Source organism: Erpetoichthys calabaricus, chromosome 9 (genome assembly GCF_900747795.2).
Source record: "Erpetoichthys calabaricus chromosome 9, fErpCal1.3, whole genome shotgun sequence".
NCBI classification, from domain to species: domain Eukaryota; kingdom Metazoa; phylum Chordata; class Cladistia; order Polypteriformes; family Polypteridae; genus Erpetoichthys; species Erpetoichthys calabaricus.
The window spans coordinates 133604201-133629621 of record NC_041402.2 but is presented as its reverse complement, the minus strand read 5'-3'; the positions used below and the strand labels follow the sequence as shown (position 1 = coordinate 133629621).

Below are 25421 nucleotides of genomic sequence, written 5' to 3'. Positions count from 1 at the left end.
AAAACTATAAATGCTTAATCATTGCTTAAGTAAATATTATAAATTCTGTACATTTGTAGGGTTATACATCTATTGAAAAGCACAGTATCAAATGTTGGTGCATATCCTGACTGAAGCAATTACAGATTTAAAATATATATATAATAAAAATAAATAATAAATAAAAAAAATATATAAATAAAATATGTAATAAAAACAGAAAAAAGAAAAGATTCTAAATAACAAAATAATATATACATTCATCCATTTTATGAATATGCTTGTTCCATTTTAGGTAGCTGGAGCCTATTCCATCAGCATCATATGTGCTTCAGTATTCCCTGTGTCCTGTGATATGCGATAGACAAGCATTTCATCCAAGGTTATTTTCTGCCTTGCACCTGGAATAGGCACCAGGTCCATGCAGAGAGAGAAGTCATTTGTTTGACTGTCTCAATATATAGGCATCATATGAATATGAAAACTTCATTTGCAGCACCCAAACCATAACTTCATGTTACTGCATTATAGCTCACAAGCCTGAATAATTAAGGAGACAATCATTTTTACTTTTTTCAGAAAGTGTATATATTGGACTATTGTATTAGATTAGTGGTACATCCATTTATTGGGAGTATGAATACATTAAAAGTTTCTAACTCAAAATGTTTTTAAACAAGCCAATAATATTCACACATTAGCACCAACACACTGCTTTGTGAGCTAAACAAAATATCAGCTATGGTGAAATAAAAGTTCAGCAACTAAATTTGTACAGATTTATAAAGTAAATCTCCATTGACAAAACAATTATGCATGCCATCATAAGAATGCCAGAAAGAAAGGCTTACTTTATATTTATAATTATTGACCATCCTTAGGAATATATATATGAAGTCAATTAACAGAATGGGCTCTAAAGAAGCACTGGCCCCTAACATATACATCACTAGCATCACTTTCTTCATCACCGGTTTGACAGCCAATTTCAGTGCTTTTTCAGGTTATCATGTTACCCACCAAATATTTTTCTTCTACCTTCCACAGTCCTTGGCATCCTTTTGGGACACTCACACATGCATTCTTTTCATTTTTCACTGTTAGACCTCAGTGCAGCATTTGACACAGTCAGACATGACATCCTACTGTCCAGAATGGAGAACATGCTGGGTATCTCTGGCACTGCCCTCCAGTGGTTCAAGTCCTATCTGACTGATAGGCAAGAGTTTGTTAGTCTTGGCAACAGCAGATCCAACTCCGTGCCAGTCACACAAGGAGTCCCTCAGGGCTCTGTCCTTGGTCCTCTGCTTTTCTGTATTTATATGCTTCCCCTTGGCCATATTATCCGTAGTTATGGATTGGGTTATCATTTTTATGCAGATGATACCCAGCTCTACTTCAATGTTAAAAGTGGAACTTCATCAGAGCTTTCTCAGCTCACAACCTGCCTTAGTGAAATTAAAACCTGGATGGAGCAGAACTCTTTAAAATTAAATTGCAATAAAACTGAACTCCTGCAAATTGGGACTAAAATGCAACTTAATAAAATGAGCTCCTTCCCAGTCCATCTTGGCAGTGATCTCATCAGACCTGCCTCTACTGTAAAAAATCTTGGTGTCATTTTTGATTCCTCCCTCACTTATTCCACCCACATAAATCACATTAAGAAACTTTCTTACTTTCACCTCCGTAACATATCCCGTGTTCGCTCCTTCCTCTCCTTCTCTAATGCTGAGAAACTTGTCCATGCTTTTATCACATCCCGCATCGATTATTGTAATTCCCTACTGGCAGGTGCCCCTTCTAATCTTATATCACAGCTCCAGCTTATTCAAAACTCAGCTGCAAGAGTCCTTACTCGAACCAGCAGCAGCGAGCACATCACACCCATCCTGCTCCGTCTTCACTGGCTCCCTGTGTCCTACAGAATTGAATATAAAATCCTACTAATAACCTACAAAGCTTTAAATAACCTTGCACCAAACTACATCAGTGACCTCCTCCATCACTATGTGCCTGCCCGCCCACTAAGGTCCTCTGATTCTGGTAATCTTGTTGTGCCCCTCACTAATCTACACTCTTTGGGTGACAGGGCCTTCAGCTGTATAGCGCCCAGACTCTGGAATGACCTACCAAAATTAATCAGGTCAGCTGACTCCATGAATTCTTTTAAAAAGCAACTCAAAACTCATCTGTTCAGGAAGGCTTTTAGCTCTACTTTATTACCTTTCTCTCAGTTTACTTCTCTGTCAAGATGCCAATGTAACCTGTATGTGTGTGCTAGACCATCAATTATGTTGTCTGTTTTTTTCAGAATTTACTGTCTTAATCTTCTTTATTTATTTATCTGGTTTGTACAATGCTATATACTGTATATTCTGACGTTCTTTATTATATTCTGTAAGTGCCTTGAGCATGGGAAAGGCGCTATATAAATAAAATGTATTATTATTATTATTATTTTATCTGACACCACCTCCAACCATGTTCTCTATGATTTTCATATGGGCCTCATTCCCTCCACCTCCATCTTAGTTACTTTTTCACCCAGTCAACCTCTGCCTTTAGTTCCACATACCACTTGAGTCTGTTTCTACTCAGCACACCATCTATCACTGGCACACCCGGTCTTTGTCTTACCAGGGAATTCATCTTCCTCTAACTCTATGTCTCACTTCCATAAACTATACTACTGCTCACACACCTTTCATAAACTTTACCCTTCAATCCCAGAAACAGCCCTTTAGAAGTTAGAACAGAGGTAAGCTCCAATAATTTCTTCCATGCACCACTCACCCAAGCTATCAGTACCTACATTTAAATCTACAGTCAACATGTCACTTAAATAGCAGAACTTTTTTTACTTTCTCTAAAACAACTCCATTACTGATATCTAAATTTTCACTTGCTGCATCAGAATTCTGCACCCCTCACGTTCTTTCTATAAACAAAGGTCATACTTGCTTCCCCCAGACTACCCTTCACATCACTAGATTAGTTATGCTCCGGTTCAGACAATATGTGTGCTGGACTGAAATTTTCCCAAGACCTTTATCACACTTGCTGCACAGCTATCCACCTACCTCTTCCACACCTCCTGCCCATTTGCCTCCCTCGATCATCTGTCTTTCTTGAATTTACCTTAAGGCCTGTTGCTTCCAAACAAGCTTTCCATTTCAGCATCTTCTCCTCCAGTTCCAATTCACTTTTTGCAATCAAAACAAGATCACTGGAATCCAAGAGAGCCCAAGAGCCCATATCAATCTTTCAGTCACCATCTCCATTACTGTCACAGAAGGCAACAAATTCAGAAAGGATGGTGTAGTGCACCTTCACCTCAAAACCTCTGCTATCTTCATTACCAGAGAAATGAACCATTCACCCACACATAACATTCCCTATGCTCACCTCAGCACCTCTTATGGCACCCTGTCAATTAAATTCTCCAGATTTACTAATGCATATCATTTCCTTTCATCAGATGCTTTTCCTGAATTTGTTTGACAACAAACTCCACATCAGTTTTTCCCTTTCCATGCATGCAACAAAACTGAGCATTCTTACCTTTCACTTCATCTCTGATCCTTTTCTTTACCACTCTCTCAACCATATTCAATACCTGCTGCAAACTGTTGATTGGTTGATATCACCAACACTCCATTTGATCACCCTTCTTGTTGTATACAGAAATGATTACACTTCTTTTCCAATCACTAGGAACTTTCACATACAATCACATTTCACAGATCTGTGAACCATTCAACTCCAGGACCTTCCAATGCTGTCCACATTCCTAACACTCACTGCTTTACCAATCTTCATAGTTTTCAGTGCTTTTGCAAACTCCTCCTTCAAAAACATACAGCACTGACCTTCTACTATTCTCTGCATTCAGCAACTTCTCCATAGGCTTCTTCCTGGTATCCTTAATTCCATTACTATCACTCATGTCATTCCTTTCAGTAATTTTCAATGTAGAGAAAAGCCAAGCAAAATGACACCTTTTATTGGCTAATTAAAAAGATTACAATATGCAAGCTTTCGAGGCAACTCAGGCCTCTTCTTCAGGCAAGATGATCTTTTTAGTTAGCCAATAAAAGGTCGTTTTGCTTGGCTTTTTTCTACATTCGTAATGGCTAACACGGTACAACACCCTAGTACTACAGTAATTTTCAAGCGATTCACACATACTAAATTCTGTCTTTCCTTTGTCATCTGCTTCATGATTCAAAACAATTTTTTTTTTTACCTCACACTGCAGCTCATTTACAAACTCACACCTCTCCCAGCTGATACACTAGTATTTTGCTTTGCCGTCTAATTGAATGCCATGTCACCCTCTGCCTGTTTTCTGCCACTCCTTAGAGGATTTCCTCTTTTCCTCAATTGCTAATTCTACCTCAGCAAACCATTACAAGCAAGGAAAACAAAACATAAAACAAGCAGCAATTGCCCAGAAAGCATCTGCAGTATTCTCACAGTTTTCATATTTTGTCCATTCTTTCCTTTTACAGACATTCTTAGCCATGTCTGTCTCTCTAGATAACATTGGTCATTGCTCACTTGTGGGAAGCATTCACTCCATCCTTGCTACCTTGATCAGAGGTATTCAACTCTATTATGTCTAAGTATACACAATGCTCACCACTCTAGTGGTGACCTAATGTCTTATAAAGGGTACTTACTGCTATGCAAACCCACCTATGCTGTGTGCTTCTGTCCATTCATCTCTTTGGTGATTTCCCTCGTTTTTGTTAGTGAGGCAACAACAACAACAGAAAGCACAGCACAAATACTATAGTGAATCCCACCTACCCTACCAACACTCATGCAACTTTCTTTTGACAAGACGTCTTCTAGGTAACGTTTCCTGAGTCACTCTCTTGCTACTTATAGAAGCTTCAATCTCTACTTCCACTGGTTTTTAGCATCTTTTTATTATGAAATGATTCTAGGCAAGCACTTTTTGTGGCAAGACTCTGTTGGACTCCTCCTTGAAACGTCCTTTCTACAGCATCTCCCTGCCACTCCTCTGTGAATTTTCCATGTTAAACTGCCCAGACTCCAAGTAACAACTTTTCTTTTCTCACATGCTTCTATCTCTCAAACCAAGATGCACAAATGGCAAAGAGCGGTTGTGCTGAGGCATGTAACCTACAGGATATAAGCAAGTTAAGCGTCTTTAAATCTGCTGTGTCTTTATGGTCTGTAACAACATTTTTAACAACTTTTATTTCCTTCTGCAGAGGTAATTTGTTATACATGCACAATAATCATTTTTTGGGATGATTTAAGTATTTTTTAAGTCACAGAATTGATTATTTTGGAACAGTTTATGAAGTTTTTTTTCTTTTTTAATTTCTATGCAGATGACATCCACTCTTACTTTGGTACTCCAATAGCTTTCTACTTCAGTTTCCTGGTGTTTTACACTTGGTCAATGGTGCCTCCTGCAGTGATGGGCGGACTTCTTTATCTAATGCCTTGGGACTCCTTGATTGGCTACATAACACTGGCTATTTTTAATGTCATTTGGTCCACAGTAGTATTAGAATTATGGAAACGTAGAAGTGCAGAACTGGCTTATAACTGGGGAACCCTGCTGCTTAAGAGCAATTTTGAGGAACCTCGGCCCAGCTATTGGGGGCCTTTAGGGAAAAACCCTGTTACAAGACGGCAAGAACCTTATTATCCCAGTTGGAAAAGAAAAGTTCGGATGTGGCTGGTGTCTGGGCCTCTAGTTTGTGCATTACTGGGACTTTCAGTGATGGGGATGGTTGCTTTCTTCTGGTTTGAGCGTCTGATGAAGTATTACTACAAACAGACCCCTTGCTTGCTCACACTACCTCTCATCTACCTACCATCTATAGTGCATACGCTCTACACTGATCTGATGAATAGATTCTACAAAGGCATTGCAGAAATACTCACAGAGTGGGGTAAGCAGTGTTTCCAAGAATTATATTCATGTTTTCATGTGTTCTTTTAAAGAAAGTGAGTGTCCCATTAAAAAAATGTTATTAGGTACTTAGGTAATAATCTTTCAGCAAATAAAATAAATTTTTTGAAATCTCCAGTGAAAATTTTCTCATCTGTCCTTATGACTGACATGGTGAAAAAGTGAAAATGTACAATGCTTCATATAACATCTCAGTCCATGAAGGACAGCTGCCTGTGTAAAACTGTAAGGCTCAACCGCCATATGTTTTAGATCATGTTCTAGAAATTGCAATGATTTGTACAATATTTTTCAATGGTTATGAGGTTTAATCAATAAATAATAAAGATGTATACTATCTTCTGTTTCTACATGCACACAATTTGCTGTTAAATGCTAAAATTAACATTATTCACAGACAGTCTTTTCTAAACTGTACCACATTCCTAATAAACTGAAAAATTTGAAAATACCCACATTTTTTCAGTTAATGTACTACTAAAAGTCTAATCTACAGTGTATGTAATGATGGCAGGATGGGCTTGGACTGTTGGTGATTAGATAGACAAATAGACATACAGACTGACTGACTAACTAACTTTATTTGTCCCCAAGGGGAAATTAAAACTTTACAGATACTCAAGGGAAAAAAAGAATATATATATATATATATATAATATATATATATATCCATCCATCCATCCATCCATTATCCAACCCGCTGAATCCAAACACAGGGTCACAGGGGTCTGCTGGAGCCAATCCCAGCCAACACAGGGCACAAGGCAGGAACCATTCCCGGGCAGGGTGCCAACCCACCGCAGGACACACACAAACACACCCACACACCAAGCACACACTAGGGCCAATTTAGAATCGCCAGTCCACCTAACCTGCATGTCTTTGGACTGTGGGAGGAAACCGGAGTGCCCGGGGGAAACCCACGCAGACACGGGGAGAACATGCAAACTCCACGCAGGGAGGACCCAGGAAGCGAACCCAGGTCCCCAGGTCTCCCAACTGCGAGGCAGCAGCGGTACCCACTGCGCCACCGTGCCGCCCTTTTAAGAAACAGAATAATACAATTTATTGATAAACAAAAGGATTATAGAAATATGCTAACTGCATTTATATACTGATATACTAGGGGGCTTCGCCCCCTGCTCGCTTCACTTGCCCACCCCCTTCCCCCACTTGTGTTGTAAAAAGGGGGGCTGAATGCACGTTAAGGAGATTCGGTCGGATCAGCTGCTGGCTTGCTGCTGCTGCTGCCATGCTCCGTGATCTGCATGTCGCACAGTACTTCAAACATTTAAAAGCTTGTACAGCAGCTGTCCTTTTGTCTCACTGCCTTGTCTCGCGGGACATTAAAGTGTCTCAGAGAAAAATCATGTCTCGTCTCCTTTCAAGCCTTCCAAGATTTTTTTTTATAATAGAGAGATAAGACAGGACACAGACAGACTAGACAGACAAATATAACATATCTTGGCACTGACAGTTTTACTATATCAAGTCTTTCAATGGTGTTGAGTTGTTGCTTTGATGCTTCTCCAGGTTCAAGTGGATAATTCTTCTTGCATGTCTCTTTGTTGCATGGTTCTTAGTTTGTTGTGTGCGGTGTTTTCCTCAGTTAGGCCCTTTGCTGTGTTTGTCTACAATGTCACAGGAAAAAGCATTACTTTTTTTAGCACAAGAGTTTAGATGTTAACTTCATTTCTTGAAGTGATGGCTGCCTGTTTAGCCTTCAGACTGGTTCATTGTTTAGCTTGGCAAGCTAGATATCAGATCTCAGGTTCACATGGAGAAGAAGGTGTCTGCTTTAGTTCCCCAAAGAAGAGTGGCTCATGGCTTTTTAGTTTCAGAGTGCAGGTGTAAGAGGTTTTCAGTCATTTTAAAGAGTGAGAGTTGAGCTCCTGTGGGAGTTCCCTAAGAATTACCTTGAGAGAGCCACCTGAGAGAACCGAAGAGCATCTTTAGGTTGGTACAGCAGATTTTAAGGTAACTTATAACTTCTCCTGATTGGATTACAGTCACTTTCAGTTACAAAATAATTGTCTCCTCATAGGCAAGTACTTCTGTCCAACAGATTGTGATTCCTTGAATTATAGGTTTTTATTCATGCTTGAGTCCATTTTGTGCCTTCTGGCTCACGATGTCTTCAGCGGACAGGGGGTTCTGCAGTGGGATATTGACTAGTCTCTTGCACATTTATTATCAGATGAACAGGCAGATACTGGTACAAAGAGCCTAGTGTGCCACTTTGTCCTACAAGGTCCAGCTTGTTGTGTCCATAAAAGGAACATGCCATTAGAAGTTTATTCTATCCAGAGCTCCCTGGCTGAAGTCACCAGCATTCAGAATGACTCATCTTAACAGTGTTGGTAACAGAATGAATCATTTCTGTTGCTGAGTTTAAAATAAATATTAATAGGATGACACAACCCCCTCTTAGTCAGCAGTGTGGATCAATTCAGATCAGATTTCAAAGTGTGGATCACACATTTCAGCTTTAATTGTAATGTGCTTTTTTTTACTGTTTCTCATTGACATAAATCTCCAAATCCCCACCTTTCTTTTCTACTTAATTTAATTGTATCAGATTCAACCCATTAGCATTAAATAGCATCTGTAATAGGATATTTTAGCCATTTCTAAAATATAAAGTGCGATAGATAGATAGATAGATAGATAGATAGATAGATAGATAGATAGATAGATAGATAGATAGATAGATAGATAGATAGATAGGAAATTCACATTGTCCAGCAGCAGTATACTGATACAATAAATAATATTAAATTAAAGATTGAGAATAATAATAATGCAGGTGAAAAACAGACAATAACTTTGTATAATGTTAAATTTATTATTATTATTATTATTCTTTGCAGTACCTGAAATGCTACAGTACCTGAATTTGCCATAACTCTCCATGAGTTATGTGCATCACTTCTTTCAACTTAAAAAGTGTTCAGACTTTTGCTGGGTAGTAACAGCAAGGTATCTGTTGTGTAGCTCTGCTATTGATTTTCTGCAGTAACTAATATTTAATCCTAAACGATTTTTAATTTCTAATTTTTATATCTAATTACACAATCATTGTCTGGTACTCAGCACAATAATCCCAGACCACAGTTACATTTTTGTAATCATTGTAATGTGGCTCCTAAGACACTATGCAGCAGTCAGTTGTTATGCAGTCCAGTTATAGTAAGCATATGTGGCACCTTCTGTGTTTTTGTCCAATTTGTCTTGTGTAAGAAGCTTTTACAGGTGATGTGACTCGTGCTGACTTCTAACTTTCAGCCTTCTCCTTCTCATCTGAGCTCTGCCCTTCTACAATTCCATGCTCAGAACATTCAGGATCTTATGGCATCAGAAGTATCACACTACACTGGCATACTGTCTTGTTCATTGTTTGTCTCCCCACTGCACAATCTCATAGCAATGATAGGGACTCTTTCATGGGCTTCCTGTTAAGTGGTCAGTGGCACTTCTTTTTTATGTTTTAGCTCTCTAAATTCATTAATACCTAAAGAATGAGCAACACTATAGAAGCAGAGCTGTAATGGCGCCTTCTGTATTTGTTGTCCACTTTTGCTTCTGTAACAATCTACTTCAGATGATATGACTTGTTCTGTTTCACTCTGTGCAGATGCTGCAGTTGCTTGCCCCCTTCACATTCATTATCCTCTTCCTTGTCTGAGATCAGCCCCTCAACAGTTTATTGGGTTAAATAAAATGTGCTTTATAGGACTATCTGGCTTCTCTGGTCCAACATGTTTAATGTTTAACTTTTTTGACAAGCAGTCCCTTCTCAATTGGCTTTTAGGAATTTAAATCACGTGTCAGTTTTGTGTAGCTACACCAACTCAAATGGACAACTTGGTTTTCTTCACTGCTCTAACTTAATATTTTTCTGCACTGTTTTTTTGGCTAATGAAAAGTAAATTTATTCAAATCAAGAGACGTGAAAACTATTCCCACAGGGTAATGTTAACAAACATTCAATATCACAGGCAGCTAACCTAATATAGCTTCTATGTCGGTAATTTCTTAGTTTGAATATTTTCCTGAAAAACACATCATTAAACATTGTTTAAGACACTGTATTTATTCCATTAAAATAAGTACTCACTTTCAAGTAAATTTATAGATCTTATTTTTTTGCTGTTAAAAACTGACGGGCAGTGCTTTACCACCCATAGTGGATGAAACAGCTCTGTTTAATATGGTGCTAACATTATATAATAGGCAATGGATTCTAAACAGAGAATATAGTTAATTACTTAGCTGATTTGTGTACTGTAAAATGTATTTAACAGCATTTAAACTGTATCTTTTAGAGAACCATCGAGTGGAGTCTTCATTTCAAAATTTTTACACACTTAAAATTATTGTGGTAAGTGTTAATTGACATTGTTCTTTTGATTTCTCTTCATTGTATTGAAGTAACAGTAATGAATGATTTACTAAAATACATTTTATACACATTAATGTGCCTTAAACACTACACTTTTTACAGCAAACATCACAAAATTAATTATTTAGCTGTATACCATGTGAAAGTCTGAAACTTTATGAGATGTAAGTCATAGTTTCTTAAAGAAATTACATATTGCAGCTTTAAAACTGCTGGCAACTTTTACCTTCGGCCCATTCTATTGTGGGAAGGCCTAGAAAATTGTTGCACCAGAAAAGGGAGCCTGAAAATTGTAATTACTGGACACCACAACCAGTAAATTGACTTTTACCTACACATTTTTGTTACAGTTAGAGTAAAATTTTTAAGTCACACTTTAAAACTTTTAGCAGCTTTATCTGCAAAACAATGCTTACATTTTATTTGCCGCCCACTGTATTTTTTGCTACACTTAATGGAAAATATGAGTATTGCACAAAAAAATGTAAAACCTGAAGCAATCTTTTAAAAATTGTTTCCAGAGCAGCATTGCTTCAGCTGAAGTCTTGTCATCTGCATAGAGATTTAGCCTGAAAGTAATTAGTGACTGTAACATCAACAAAGCCTTGGCAGCCAAAGCATTCCCAGGAACAAATATTCTGCAAAGTTTCACTGATGAAAAAAGTATTGAAAATGAAGCCTTGAAATTATGCTCGTCACTAGTAGACAAGTTGGAGGAGGCTATTTCTGCTTTAAGTAATAACATCTTATTGTTGTTCTCTTTTTTAGTTCACTTTCTTCAACAGTTTTGCTGTTTTATTTCACATTGCTTTCTTCAAGCAAGACCTGCAGCTTCTACAAAAGGTAACTCACTGAAGGTTTAATCAAGAACAGAAATACAATGATGTGAGTGTGATAGTAAAATTAAAACATGTCTACTATGCACCATGTTAGGTGTCAATGTTCTGTCAGATTATGTAAATCCAGACATCTCAGTACTATATTGCTCAACACAGTCACACAGATCTTTATAGAATAAGGATGATGTCTAACCTTTTTAAATAACTTCACCTATTTCCATGATGTGTTTTACAAAGCAATAAGTTAAGGACATATTTATGATGATAGGGTCAACTGTATAGTGAAGAACTTGCTTCTTGGCTTAAAAGCTGAAATGGTCAAATAATAATGGGATAATGCATGAGTCAGAGCTTTCATTTTTTTGTCTGGCACATCTTAACTCACTGGAACAGAAAAACCCCAATATATGATATACTGTCTGACTCATCTTGATGTCCAGATGTTGAGCAAGATGTTGAGCAAAATGTTGAGCTTTTAGGGGTTACCCACCTATTTTTGACCCTCTACACCTGAAAACTCCTCAATTTTGGAGCATAGTTTGTGCAGGAAATTACACCCATATGACAAAGAGAAAAACAACCAATAGGTATCTACAGCAAAAATTATTAGAAGGGCTCAAAGTTGTGCTTGCCACATCAGTTACCTCCAGGTGTTCATCCCCTAATGGGATTTGAGGGGCCAAAGTTACTCCTTTTAACAAAATTTTTAAAAAATGAGATTGTTAATATGAGTATGTAGAGTGTCATTTTATGCTATTTCGAAGTTGCTGATTATGAATATGATCACTTTTGATATATGACTGTTTACCAGTGGCCCTCTAAGAGCCACTTCCAGAAGGTTAAAAATTTCAAATATATGTGAGGTATTGTCTTAGACTATTTCAATGTCAGTGATTACAAATATGATATTATTTTTAATTTTTTAACATTTACTATCGATGTACCCTCTATTGACCTCTATCAGAGGGTGAAAAATGACAAAAGTCTGTTACAATCAAGAATATTTAGTCTTTTAAACATTCAAACTGAAGCAAACACTTGACTATCTATATATATAATTCACTAAGCCAGAAGACAAGTAGCCGACCATGGAAAGCACGCCGGAAGGGGCGTGGATTCACTAAACCGCCGACAAGTAAGACGCCAATGGCGCACGCAGGAAGGAGCCACGCCCATCAACTCTTAGACCATTGGATACGACGAAAAACTCACAGTCACGCCCACCAACTCGGACGCGACGCCTCGAAAAACATGCCGTCATTTCTGTTTGTCTGTGCCACAGTCCACTTGCAGCTCTGAGCCACGTTGACTTTTCATTAGTCAACCTCAGTGGAATCTTGGTTCACACAGAGGCACACACAGGCAGCGCGAGAGAGAGAGCCGCGCGCACACATAGGCAGCGACAGAGGCACACACAGAGGCAGCGCCAGAGAGACAGAGGCACACACACACACACAGAGGCAACGCCAGAGAGAGACAGAGGCATACACAGGCAGCGCGAGAGAGAGAGACGCGCACACACACAGAGGCAACGCCAGAGAGAGAGACAAGCGCACACACAGGCAGCGCGGGAGAGAGAGCCACGCACACACACAGAGGCAGCGCGAGAGAGAGCCGCGCACACACATAGAGGCTGCGCCACAGAGAGACAGAGGCACACACAGGCAGCGCAAGAGAGAGCGGCGCAATCCTTTAAAACTGAAGTTAAAACACAATGAAGGAAGCAGTCTTTAAAAACCAATAAGCCCTATGCCTCTTTTTCATTAGCGTCTCACCTGCTTCAGGCCCTGCAACAGTCGAGACGCTCTCTCTGCAGCTGACCTTCTCTGTGCCTGACTCCACTACTGTCAGTCGCCTGATTAAAAATGGCCTTTTGAAGGTGAGCTATGGACCCGCTATACCACAGGAACACATTGCCTTTGAGCCTGCTCTCGCTCACTCTAACGTACCGGCTTTCTCTCTCTCTCCTCACTCGCTCGCTCGCTCGCTCACACACTGCACAGGGAAGAAATGCCCGAAGCACAAGTCTACCCTGAAACCGTTTCAGCCACACTTCCACGCCCCTCGCTACACTGTGAGTGCGATGATTATTTATTTAAAAATGGGCTTTTGAAGGGGAGCTGTGGACCTGCTATACCACAGTATCACCTGTGACATTGCCTTCACATTGTTTTCCTTTTATTTATAATCCTGTTGAGCAGATCAGACACCCAGGCAAACAACACTGAATAATCAATAGCTGCAACTACTTTGCCCGCCCCCACTCCTCACCTGAGTCGGTTTTGTCTCTGTTCAGCAGTGTTTGCCAAACTCGGTCCTGGTGAACCCCTGTGGCTGCAGGGTTTTGTTCCAACCAGATTCCTAATCATTAATGCCGGTGAAACTCATCCGGGATAAGTCGGTTTTTCAAACGCAGCCGTGTAGCAGATTAGTCTAGCAGGATGTAATAATCCGAGATGAATGCGCGCCCTCGGGCTGAGTGAAAAGCCAATATATATTGAGTCAACAAAACATGATCAGCAAGTCTTTGATAGGCTGCAACAAAATGATGAAAGAACGGGCGCATTTTTTTCACACAGGCTGAGTGGGTGGGTGTTAGTTAGTTAATTAGCAACTCGAAGGATTTCAAGATATAATATACACAAGAGGTAACACTGCAAAAGCGGCCCAAACCAGAAAAGACAGCTGGCAAAAAGTTGCTGACAAATTAAACGCGTGTGCATTGTATTTACTGAAAGCAGCGTTACGGATTTTCCAAATGTTCATTTTTTTCCCTCTGCTTAAAAAACATTGAAAAAGCGGCGCGGATTGGTTTGCAGTGTGTAAAACAGTTTGTTTGTCGCGGATAATTTGCTATCCACACAGGGAGGAACCGGGAAGCGAACCCACAATCTTCCACTGTCTCCTTACTGCAAAGCGGCCGTACTACTACACCGCCACAAGGCAGTTAAAGAATGCACTGGGCCACATGTTCATTTTTTCCCCTGTGCTTAAAAGACATTAAAAAACTGTTTCTCAACTGTGACTCCGGAACAACTCAGTCTGCGAAAAGCGGCCAGAATCGCAAACAACAATGAAAACTCTACGTGACTCACAGGTAGTGATGGGCCGCTCGATACTAAGGTTTCGACACTGTGTCGAGGGTTCGAAGCACTGCAGATTTTAATACTTGATCGAATAATGACATCTGTGATTTAAGGATTTCACATTTTCTTTCTCAAATGTGCTTACCTATATCATGGCAAAGTACAGGGATAAACCTTTATTTTCTGTCTACTCCGTTTTAATTAAGACAGACCAAAGAAAACATTTAAGGCTATTAAATGTGATCTCAAGAAAAGATCAGGGTTAATTATAATACTAATAACAGGAGCGATTATAATGATACAGTGCAAAAGTAAATACTAATTGAAAGAGCCGGGAATGCATGAGGTGAGGCGTCTTATTTTGTTTAACTCTTGCTATCATATAGTGCATTCTGCCTGTCGGTGTTAGTTATATTTATATTTTTTAGATATCAGACACTAGAAGCTGCTGACGAACCCTTCTCTTCGTTGTCAGTCTGTAGCTACGAAAAAATAAAAGCAATACGACTTTTAACAGACGACATTGAAGTGTATCATAAGTTTCTGTAACATTAATGAAAATGGCCAGGAGGTGTCACGAGAGAGGTGAGTGTCAAATGCTTCGAAGCTTCGATACGATTTCCGACACAATTGCTTCAAACGTGTTGATGCTTCGCGAGGCTTCACCCCGCCCATCACTACTCACAGGTTACTGAACGAGAAATCAGCAGACTAGCATGACGGATGGGGCGTAATGGGCGTCCTCCCCCTCTCCTCCGGATTTTTCAAATATTAATTTTTTCCCTGTGCTTAAAAATCATTAAAAAAGCGGCCTGATTATGCGGCGTATGGTATGCCGCGTGTTGGCTAGTTTTAAATATTTCACACAACTATTCTTGTACTTCTACCTCATAAAATAAACCCTTACATTTCTCATGAACACAATTAGGGCAGCTTTTGCTAAATCAGACTTTATTCTACTGGCATGTGCTTCCCTGGTATATAATATACAGTAAAAAAAACATTATATTCTAAAGCCCTCTCCCCACAAACACACTTTAGACATATTTCTATTTATCTTGTGTTTGAAAATCATCAATACTGAATCCCACAGAGCCATTTTCAGTTATATTATTGGATTACAGTTTCCACATATTAAAATTACTGAAGTGATTCATTTTCTAAGCTTTATGATAGCTTTGCTGTTATAGGCAATTTTTTGTTCATGTTTTTTTTGTTTTGTTTTTTTTTACCATGATCCATTTTTTGTAACAAATTCTTTGCCATTTTTTCTCCTGTTATTTTTTTCACTGAGTGGTTCAGGACTTACGGATTGTTTTGCTGTTCATTACTCTGTGCTGTGCTGATTGATTTCAAAAAAGGGAAACACAAAACAGAAAAAAATTACAGTGGTGTGAAAAACTATTTGCCCCCTTCCTGATTTCTTATTCTTTTGCATGTTTGTCACACAAAATGTTTCTGATCATCAAACACATTTAACCATTAGTCAAATATAACACAAGTAAACACAAAATGCAGTTTTTAAATGATGGTGTTTATTATTTAGGGAGAAAAAAAATCCAAACCTACATGGCCCTGTGTGAAAAAGTAATTGCCCCCTTGTTAAAAAAATAACCTAACTGTGGTGTATCACACCTGAGTTCAATTTCCGTAGCCACCCCCAGGCCTGATTGCTGCCACACCTGTTTCAATCAAGAAATCACTTAAATAGGAGCTGCCTGACACAGAGAAGTAGACCAAAAGCACCTCAAAAGCTAGACATCAGGCCAAGATCCAAAGAAATTCAGGAACAAATGAGAACAGAAGTAATTGAGATCTATCAGTCTGGTAAAGGTTATAAAGCCATTTCTAAAGCTTTGGGACTCCAGCGAACCACAGTGAGAGCCATTATCCACAAATGGCAAAAACATGGAACAGTGGTGAACCTTCCCAGGAGTGGCTGGCCGACCAAAATTACCCCAAGAGCGCAGAGACGACTCATCCGAGAGGTCACAAAAGACCCCAGGACAACGTCTAAAGAACTGCAGGCCTCACTTGCCTCAATTAAGGTCAGTGTTCACGACTCCACCATAAGAAAGAGACTGGGCAAAAACGGCCTGCATGGCAGATTTCCAAGACGCAAACCACTCTTAAGCAAAAAGAACATTAGGGCTCGTCTCAATTTTGCTAAGAAACATCTCAATGATTGCCAAGACTTTTGGGAAAATACCTTGTGGACTGATGAGTCAAAAGTTGAACTTTTTGGAAGGCAAATGTCCCGTTACATCTGGCGTAAAAGGAACACAGCATTTCAGAAAAAGAACATCATACCAACAGTAAAATGTGGTGGTAGTGTGATGGTCTGGGGTTGTTTTGCTGCTTCAGGACCTGGAAGGCTTGCTGTGATAGATGGAACCATGAATTCTACTGTCTACCAAAAAATCCTGAAGGAGAATGTCCGGCCATCTGTTCGTCAACTCAAGCTGAATCGATCTTGGGTGCTGCAACAGGACAATGACCCAAAACACACCAGCAAATCCACCTCTGAATGGCTGAAGAAAAACAAAATGAAGACTTTGGAGTGGCCTAGTCAAAGTCCTGACCCGAATCCAATTGAGATGCTATGGCATGACCTTAAAAAGGCGGTTCATGCTAGAAAACCCTCAAATAAAGCTGAATTACAACAATTTTGCAAAGATGAGTGGGCCAAAATTCCTCCAGAGCGCTGTAAAAGACTCATTGCAAGTTATCGCAAACGCTTGATTGCAGTTATTGCTGCTAAGGGTGACCCAACCAGTTATTAGGTTCAGGGGGCAATTACTTTTTCACACAGGGCCATGTAGGTTTGGATTTTTTTTTCTCCCTAAATAATAAAAACCACCATTTACAAACTGCATTTTGTGTTTACTTGTGTTATATTTGACTAATGGTTAAATGTGTTTGATGATCAGAAACATTTTGTGTGACAAACATGCAAAAGAATAAGAAATCAGGAAGGGGGCAAATAGTTTTTCACACCACTGTATATTGTGAACAGAATAAATTAAGAGGATTTGGACCTTTCGGATTATTGCAGTTATCGGGTGTTATCAGTTATTTACATCTGATATTTGATTGCCTGTGCTTGGGCAATTGCATATCATGAAGTGGTGCCCAGAAAGCCACAGGTTGCCAGGGGCAATGGCATCAGGAGGATACCACAAGGAAGGGGAAACTCCTGAAAGCTCCTCATTGGGAGGAGAGGTAGTACCCCACCAGTAATTAACAAATCCTGGAAGGGCAATGTGGCAGAGAACCAGTTCAGGTGAGAGAAATAAGTGACCTGGACAGGTATGTAATGTTCCTCTGCAGCAGTAGTGGGTAGGTGACTTAACAGACAAGATGGGTAGGTGACTTAACTACAGATGCCTGGCCTTCTCCTTAGAGATTGATTGAGGCCAGCAGCATATGGCCAAACTTTACTGCTACTACCACTCTTTTTCCTATAAGAGGAGTCTCTTTCAGGATTTTCCCTTGCCCAGTGCCATCAGAGTGATTCCTTTTCAACCATCTTGCTAGCCTGCAATAACTTTATAGTATCCTGAAAGGAACAGCATTTTTCATTTCCCTTTCACTTGTGCTATATTCTCCCTTATTAACTTGTGCTATATTGTGTTGTTTGAAAAACATGTGTGTTGGGTAAAGGGTCTTATGTTGGTACGTTTTATTAATTGCACTAGAAAAAGTTAGTATTAGTTGACAGCTTACAGTATTGACAAACAAAAACTGATATTTGTTTCACCCTAAATATTTGCTATCACAGGACTTTTCTTTCTCTGCTTTTTACACTTATCATTTATGCTTACAGAGGCTGGCATCATTGCTGATTGTTAGTCAGGTGATTAACCAGTGCACTGAGACTCTAATACCGTACATGAAGGAAAGGCTTTTTCCTTTACCAGGGAAGAACCAATCTAAGGATGATCCAGACATTGACAAGATGCATTACCAAGGCCAAATGACAACTTGCGCAGTGAGTTGTTCTAAGTAATTTTATCCATTCTTCGATATAGTTACTGAACTTGCTTAATTTTTTAATTGGGCCTTTGGGGAGGTAGAGCTAATGAGTCATAAGCGAGACCCATCCCTAGGTGGGCTGCCACTCAAACACACATTCACACTCACTCTCACTCATAACAGGCCAATATCGACTTAAGTATTTTTGTAGAACAGTGATTGGAGTGTGGCTATAAGAGGTGTTAGAAAAATAAGTAGGTTATGAGGTATGATCAAAAAAGTACTGAAATGTTAAAAAGATTATAGTTTTTATGGCATTACCTTATCTTGATACCTTATTCTTTTCTTTAATGATAAGATTTAAAAAAATGTGTACATTATGTGACAGTAGAGCATTATGTCATCTTTTTCCAGCTCACACTATACAGTGTTAAATATTAATTAACTTTTAATTCCCATTAAGTTTGCTTGTTTATTTACAATTCTGTTCTAGGGTTTGTTTGGTGAATACATCGAGCTGTTCCTTCAGTTTGGCTACCTCAGTTTCTTCTCTTGTGTCTACCCCCTTACAGGGGCCCTACTATTACTCAATAATCTAACAGAGATCCGCACTGATGCATTGAAATTCTGCAGGATCTTCCAGAAACCCTTTGCTGTTCCAGAAGCAAACATTGGAATTTGGCAGGTAAAAATGAAAAGTGAAATAACTGATCACAAAGATCATCACAAGAAAATATCAACAAATTTTACATGGTACCTCTTTAGAAGCCTTTTATCTGCTTGTTCTCAAGTCTGCTGTCCCTTTCCTAAGGATCATTTACCTTGATGAGTCTCCATCATCTTTGTTTATTCTCCACATCATTTTCATTCAACTTCCTTTCCTCATTTCCTTCCCCCACAGTCCTCCATGTGGGTCTCCATCTCCCACATTTTTCCTAATCACATGCCTACACCATCTAAATCTAGTATCACTAATTTTCTCACTTATCTTTTTTGTATATGTCCTTCTACTAGCCTATTCATTCCCAAAGTGAGATACTCAAAGCCCAACTCAGAATTCCGCTTTCATTTCTTTCAAGTTTCCTTTGCTGTCTTTTCCTTCTTTCCTCTGTCTCTTCACTATATATCAACACTGCACTTATTACTGATAAATCGATTTTTACATTTACTACAGTTGACAACATTTTAGCAAAAATCACCCCAAACAAGTCCCACCATTTCTTCCATGCTGCCTTTATTCTCTCATCTATTTCCACTTCACAACCCCCATCTTGAGTTATAACTAACCCCAAGCATTTAAATTTGTCTACCTTCTTATGATGTAAGCCTGCCCTATCTTCTAATAACAGTCTCACGCCATTCATTCTTCTAAAACCCATGACTTACAAATATTCAGCATTTACTTTTAATCTTCCCTGTTCTAAAGCCTTCCTGCCACTCAACTACCCTTCTCTGCAGTTCTTCCTCTGACTCCACCATGATTAGAAAATAATTAGCATATCTCCCATTCCCAGAAATATCCACTCCCAATACCCTCCCTAAGAACATCCACTAAAATGACTAAGGAAACAAAACACTTTAGAATTACACAGCTTCAATTGTTTCCCTTTTTATGTTTAAACTTATGGTACAGGTATGTTGAGCTCTTGATCACAGATCACACAGGACTATAGACTTTGGTTTACAGCCTAACATCATAGCAGCTAAACTGCTAGTTACTTAAAGGATGGTTTACATGCCTCTTTACTTTCACCATCTGCCTTATTCACTTCAGACTGCCTTTGAAATGCTGGGACTTGTATCGGTCATATCCAATTGCTTCCTCATTCTGATGTTACCTCAGATGACAACCTACTGCCAAAACAATGAAATTGACAACAAGACAGTCCTATTTCTTGCTTTTGTCCTTGAGGTAAGAAGATGACAATAGTTTTTTCTCATATTTACTTAAATGTGGTGCATTTGTAAGAATGGAAACCTCGAAAACCCTTAATATATATAGAGGACGTACACAAATTCCCAGAATATGTCTGTAGTCAGTGACTACTAAAAGCATCAGGAAAAAAATGTCCCAAGCAGTAGCACATGGAAAGCTACATTCTGCACTGTGACTGCACACCAGCACACATTACTGCACCTTGACAGCCCACCTTCACACGTCTTGATGTCAAAGAGTTACAAGGTATTTATTGGTTTAATTATGTGCCTGTCATGGCAATTAATTTTTCCTGTTTGTTCCTTAATCTCTTAATTTTCTTTTGACATTGTTTTGGGGACCAATTGTAAGGGTGTGTTTTTCTGAATTTAAGTTGTATGATGTCATGAGCATGACCATATATAAGTGTGCTCTAAGCTAGCAATTCGTCCAAGGCTGTAAATTCAACCCAGACCCTTAAGAATTCATTCGTTCATTGTGATTTGATGTTTCTGCTTGCAAAATTTATCCCATTCACTGACCACGATTTAAGAATTACAATATGGATCTGGTTACGCATTCATTTATTGGTTCACAAGTTCCTGCATTATTTCTGGAATATGATTTTTGTTATATGTCTTAGGCTTTTTTAGTTGATTCTTGCCTTCCTAGTTAAAACATCTGACTTGATATTTAAACTTTGAAAAATCTACTGATTTCAGTTCAAAACTGCTGTTACTTTTATGCAGTTAATACAGTGCCTTACTATGAGGTGACTTCTTGTCACTGTCCCCATGCTTTTAAGTGATATTTTCACACTGTTTCCAGAGCCAAGAATGTCCAGATTTCTCCTCTTGTAAATTGTGCCTTCTACCATTTTCTTGTATTTCTATTTTTAATGTTAAATAATAGAGACATTTTTCAAAAAGAGATGCATTTTCTATCAAATGATAAATCACAAAGTAATCATTAAAAATGAATCTGAAATATATATCAGTATCTTGAAAACATGATATTTATCATTCTATTTTACCGTTTATCATCAACAACTTAAATCTTAAGCTCCATCAATTAATGAAATAAGTTAAGTTTTTTAATTGAATATTACTCATGTTTAATCCTCTCAGTGTAATCAAAGACTATGAACAGTTTTATACAACTAATACAAACTGATAGTTAGAACTGTCTTAGTTTTCCAATATTTATTTGTTTTTTGATTTCATGATTTTATAATAATCTGAACACTCTTTATTAAGGGTTTCAGTAAAAGAACTATTAGTGTATTGTAGCATAATATAACTATAACATTCTTAAATCTGCCGGCTCCAATTCAGTACCACAGGTCTGTGGAGCCAATCCTTGTAGCACTGTTTGCAAGCCAGAAAACAGCTGTGGACAGGCTAATTGTCCATTACAGTACTTTATTTTTAACTTAATTTTTTTCTCTTCTTTTTTACAGCAAGCGCTTATTTTTCTCAAGATAATTATAGCTTTTGGAATTCCTGATGAGCCCGAATGGGTGAGAATAAAAGTTGCTCAAATAGAATTTCAATCTTTTCAGGCTCTCAAACTACAAAAGCAAGGCTTGTGATGATACAAGGAATTATTAGGACATAGGAAGCCATACTTTATTATTTGCACTGCAGACTTAAATGCACCTTGTTCTTCTATACAATTCCTGTGGATTTTTTGTAAACTATGCATATTTTTAACTTGTAAAGAAAATAAAGGTTTAGTATATCTCTGTGAAAGACAATGTTGACTTGAATGCAACTTTCAAAATCACTTTAATGTTTAGGTAAAAATGCTTAATAACTAAAATTTACTTAATTAAGGGGAATCAGCTTTAGAAAAATGCACCTACATTTTTGCACAAGGTCTAGAAATGAGACTTAACAAAAACATAGCTTTTCAGATAGATGTGCAAAATGTACACAAGTCCCTTAAAAATAGTGACCCTGCAAAATAGCTTTGTTGACCATCTTTCCGGAGAGAATGAACGCTTTGATTCTAAATATCCAGATTTAAAATTAGACTTATGCAGCACTCAAACAAATGTGATCAAATGCACAAATTTGGAGCAGATAAGATCCATTCATGACCTTCCAGGATCACCTTAGTGTGAAGTGAATAGTCAGAAACAGCAAAGGTAATGAATGGTTGTCTGTCTGTCCTATCAGTCAGTTTATTCAGATCAATTCAGTTTCTTGCAATCTGTGGTAAGGACGTGTACAAACTTCTGAATGCTTTTTATTTGAAATCTGACATAAAAGATTCTATGTCTGTATATTGACATGAGGTATATCTTTATTTTATGGCAGACATTTGCAGTGATTAGAAGGCTGTTATTATTCAAAAGTTTATAGACAATGAGATATTGGTGTATCTGAGGAATAAAAAAGATTAAGTGTCACTGTTGGTTTTAAAGACAATTGCAAATAAAATATTCAATGTCTTGTAATCATACTGTATATGTAAGTACACAACTGCACTTTTTCTTGAAGCAAAATGAAGTATTGGATTAAGTGTCTTTTTTAATCACTTTTTTGAAGTTGTCTGTAAAGTATTAGATTAAATCTAAATGTATCTTTTTTAAAGAGATACTAATAACTGATGTTACCTTGTCATCTTCTTCTTTATTCTGTGTGTGCTGTTAATTAAGGAGGAATTTCAGCGAGTGCTGTGATAGTAAATCCCTCTTTACTAATTGTTTACTGAGTGAATCACTTATTTCTTGGATGTGGATTATATCTTAACACATTGAAATATAACTTACACTCCTACATCTCTTTAAAGAACACTTAAAGAAACTGCCCTAATTGTACATTGTGGCCAAAATTTTCTCCACCTGTAATGCTGGACTTCATGACCAGAAATGGTAATTCAACTGAAGCACGTTCAACTCATTATTTATTTTATTGAAACTTGAAATATATTACATATTAACAACCTTTTCATAGCCTCCCTTATTATCCTTAATAAAATATTTTTTTGGTATTTTTGCTCTGCACTGAAGTAAAATTGCACAGTAGATTCTGTAGTTTCTGTAACCAACATTCATCAAGTAATAAATAGTACAGACTGCTGCAAATAAAAAAACAAATTATATGCACAGGGTGTATGAATTTTTGTAAATAGTACTTAACTTAATACAGTTACTTTGATTTAACAATGATGAAATTAAAGGCAGGGGGTCATTTAAAACTGTGATGTGATTCTTTTTTTTTTTAACCCACAAAGAACTTTCCTGTCCTTACTATACTAGTGGAAATTGTAATGAAAAAAAAAACTGATTATACATGTCAGTAGTTTGATAAGTAACCCGAAAACACCAGAATAAAAAGTATTATAATAGTTATAGAGGAGTCGGTTATAGGAGCAAATATAATTAAATCAACACAAAAGACAAGAGAAAGAAAATATTTGCTTATAGATTTGTGATCTTTATGTTAATATTGCTTCACATTGTTGTCCTTGTGTCAAGCATTGTTTTCTATTATGTTTTTTGTATTTTATAAATGGATGGATAATTGAACAGTAAATATGCATTACACTGTGGAAATGTGCTATATGAGAACAACTTTACCTTAATTAAATTCTACCCAATACAAGCCACAAATGGGTCTATTTATTAGTGAAAAGACTGTTGTCAGAAGATCTCAGGTATCTGCTATTTCTCTGTGAGGCAAACAATGGCGAGAGGTATTGCTGGAGTGCTCAAATTACAAATTGTGTAAATCGGCAGCTGATTTCAAGACAGTGTTATTTCAGACAACAGGTCTGTGAGAAATCATGAAAACGACTGGTTCATTTTGCCACATGTTTTTTTTTTTTATTATTTTTATCTTTATGATGATGACATCTTTACGGTCCCATTTTGGACATTTGATATTTGCAGAAGGAACTGCTCTTTTGCAATTGAAATTGTGAGCATAACCATACAGTTGATTAACTACAGCACAGGTCATGTTACAGATGTCACTATTTATGACATCACTTCTATGTGGAAATTTAAGATGGCATCACAGTAGCCATGGTATCCTTGTTTTGGGACATTTTATAAAAGGCAGCCTTTATTCTTAGTGATTTTTTTAATAAACCCCAAACACTATCATAACAGTATATTTTCACTTACACAAAAAATAGGTAATTCCAAAACAGATTAATAAAGAAGTTCCTCAAAACAAACTTTGTAATTCCAAAAGGGGAAGGTACAAACGTAAGCCAAAATGTTTCAGAATCAGAAAAACTTTATAATCTCGAAGGAAATTACTTATATTACAACTGTACAAACAGACAAAGGTACAGGTAACACGAAGAGCAAATATAAAAAAATAAGCATGTAAAATAAAATAGAATATAAATATCAAAATAAACTACAATAAATCCTAATTCACTAAGATCTGCAGGTACACAGTGAATTCAATATATTAAATACTATACAACTCTCTTAAAAAATCCATAGTTTACTAAACAGTAATAGCACACTAAGCTAGAAGTATTTCACATAATAATATTGCATAAATTGTGAGATATTGCACATTCTGAGAACTAAAAAAAAAGTTATTCACATGAGAAGGAAAAGACAAATTATTGCACATCTAAGTAGTTGAAAAATTTTCTGGCAGATCGATTACAGAAAAAAGGAACAGCTTATTGCGTGGATGAATGACTGGTAGAGGAGTTATTTAGTGATGGTTGTATGAAAGAAGGATTTTCTGTGACGTTCAGTGGAGCGCTTTATGCTAGTCAGTTTACTGTTAAAAACAGTAATAATAATAATTTGTTTCCAATGTTATATGTTCAACAAGACCTTAAAACTTTTACCTTAGGACATCTCAGGGAAGGGAAGCTCACAGAAATCAGAAACAATACAATATCCCAGTCATTGGCCTGGGACTGGAAAATTATTTAAGGAGAATTATTGGTGGCTTTCTTAAAGGACACTCCCCACCATGGCTCTATGTTTAAAACACAAGTGAGTATGAATAGAATAATTAAATCATAAAGAAATAATTAATAAACCATTAACAGAATATATTACAGTTTATAATACATCATTGTTAAATAACACAATAACAAAACAGCAAATTACAATAAATTGCATAAAGCAATTGTAAACAGTAAATAAAATCAAACAAAAAAACCATTGATGAAGCCCCAGTAAAGTTTTTCATGTAGAATTTTCAAGTTTTTACAAATGCTTTTCTGGCTTCCTCTAAGAGTTCTGACTTTCTGCCTGTTTCTTGACAACATCTTTGCCTAC

At 37.5% G+C, this 25421-nt stretch overlaps 1 protein-coding gene across 3 annotated transcripts in view; it reads left to right on the top strand.

The window, feature by feature from the left end:
- Positions 1-23645, top strand: part of ano10b (anoctamin 10b) — a 70835-nt gene extending 47190 nt beyond the window's left edge. For 2 of the 3 annotated variants that reach the window (XM_028810177.2, XM_028810175.2), the window contains 7 exons: positions 5349-5918; positions 10264-10319; positions 11109-11183; positions 18092-18256; positions 18734-18925; positions 20015-20152; positions 21615-23645. In XM_028810177.2, coding sequence (XP_028666010.1) covers positions 5349-5918; positions 10264-10319; positions 11109-11183; positions 18092-18256; positions 18734-18925; positions 20015-20152; positions 21615-21746 — 1328 coding nt within the window. In that variant the 3' untranslated portion in view covers positions 21747-23645. The remainder of the gene's footprint in view (positions 1-5348; positions 5919-10263; positions 10320-11108; positions 11184-18091; positions 18257-18733; positions 18926-20014; positions 20153-21614) is intronic. The other variant, XM_028810178.2, reaches the window with a different exon arrangement.
- The last annotated feature ends 1776 nt before the right edge of the window (positions 23646-25421 follow it).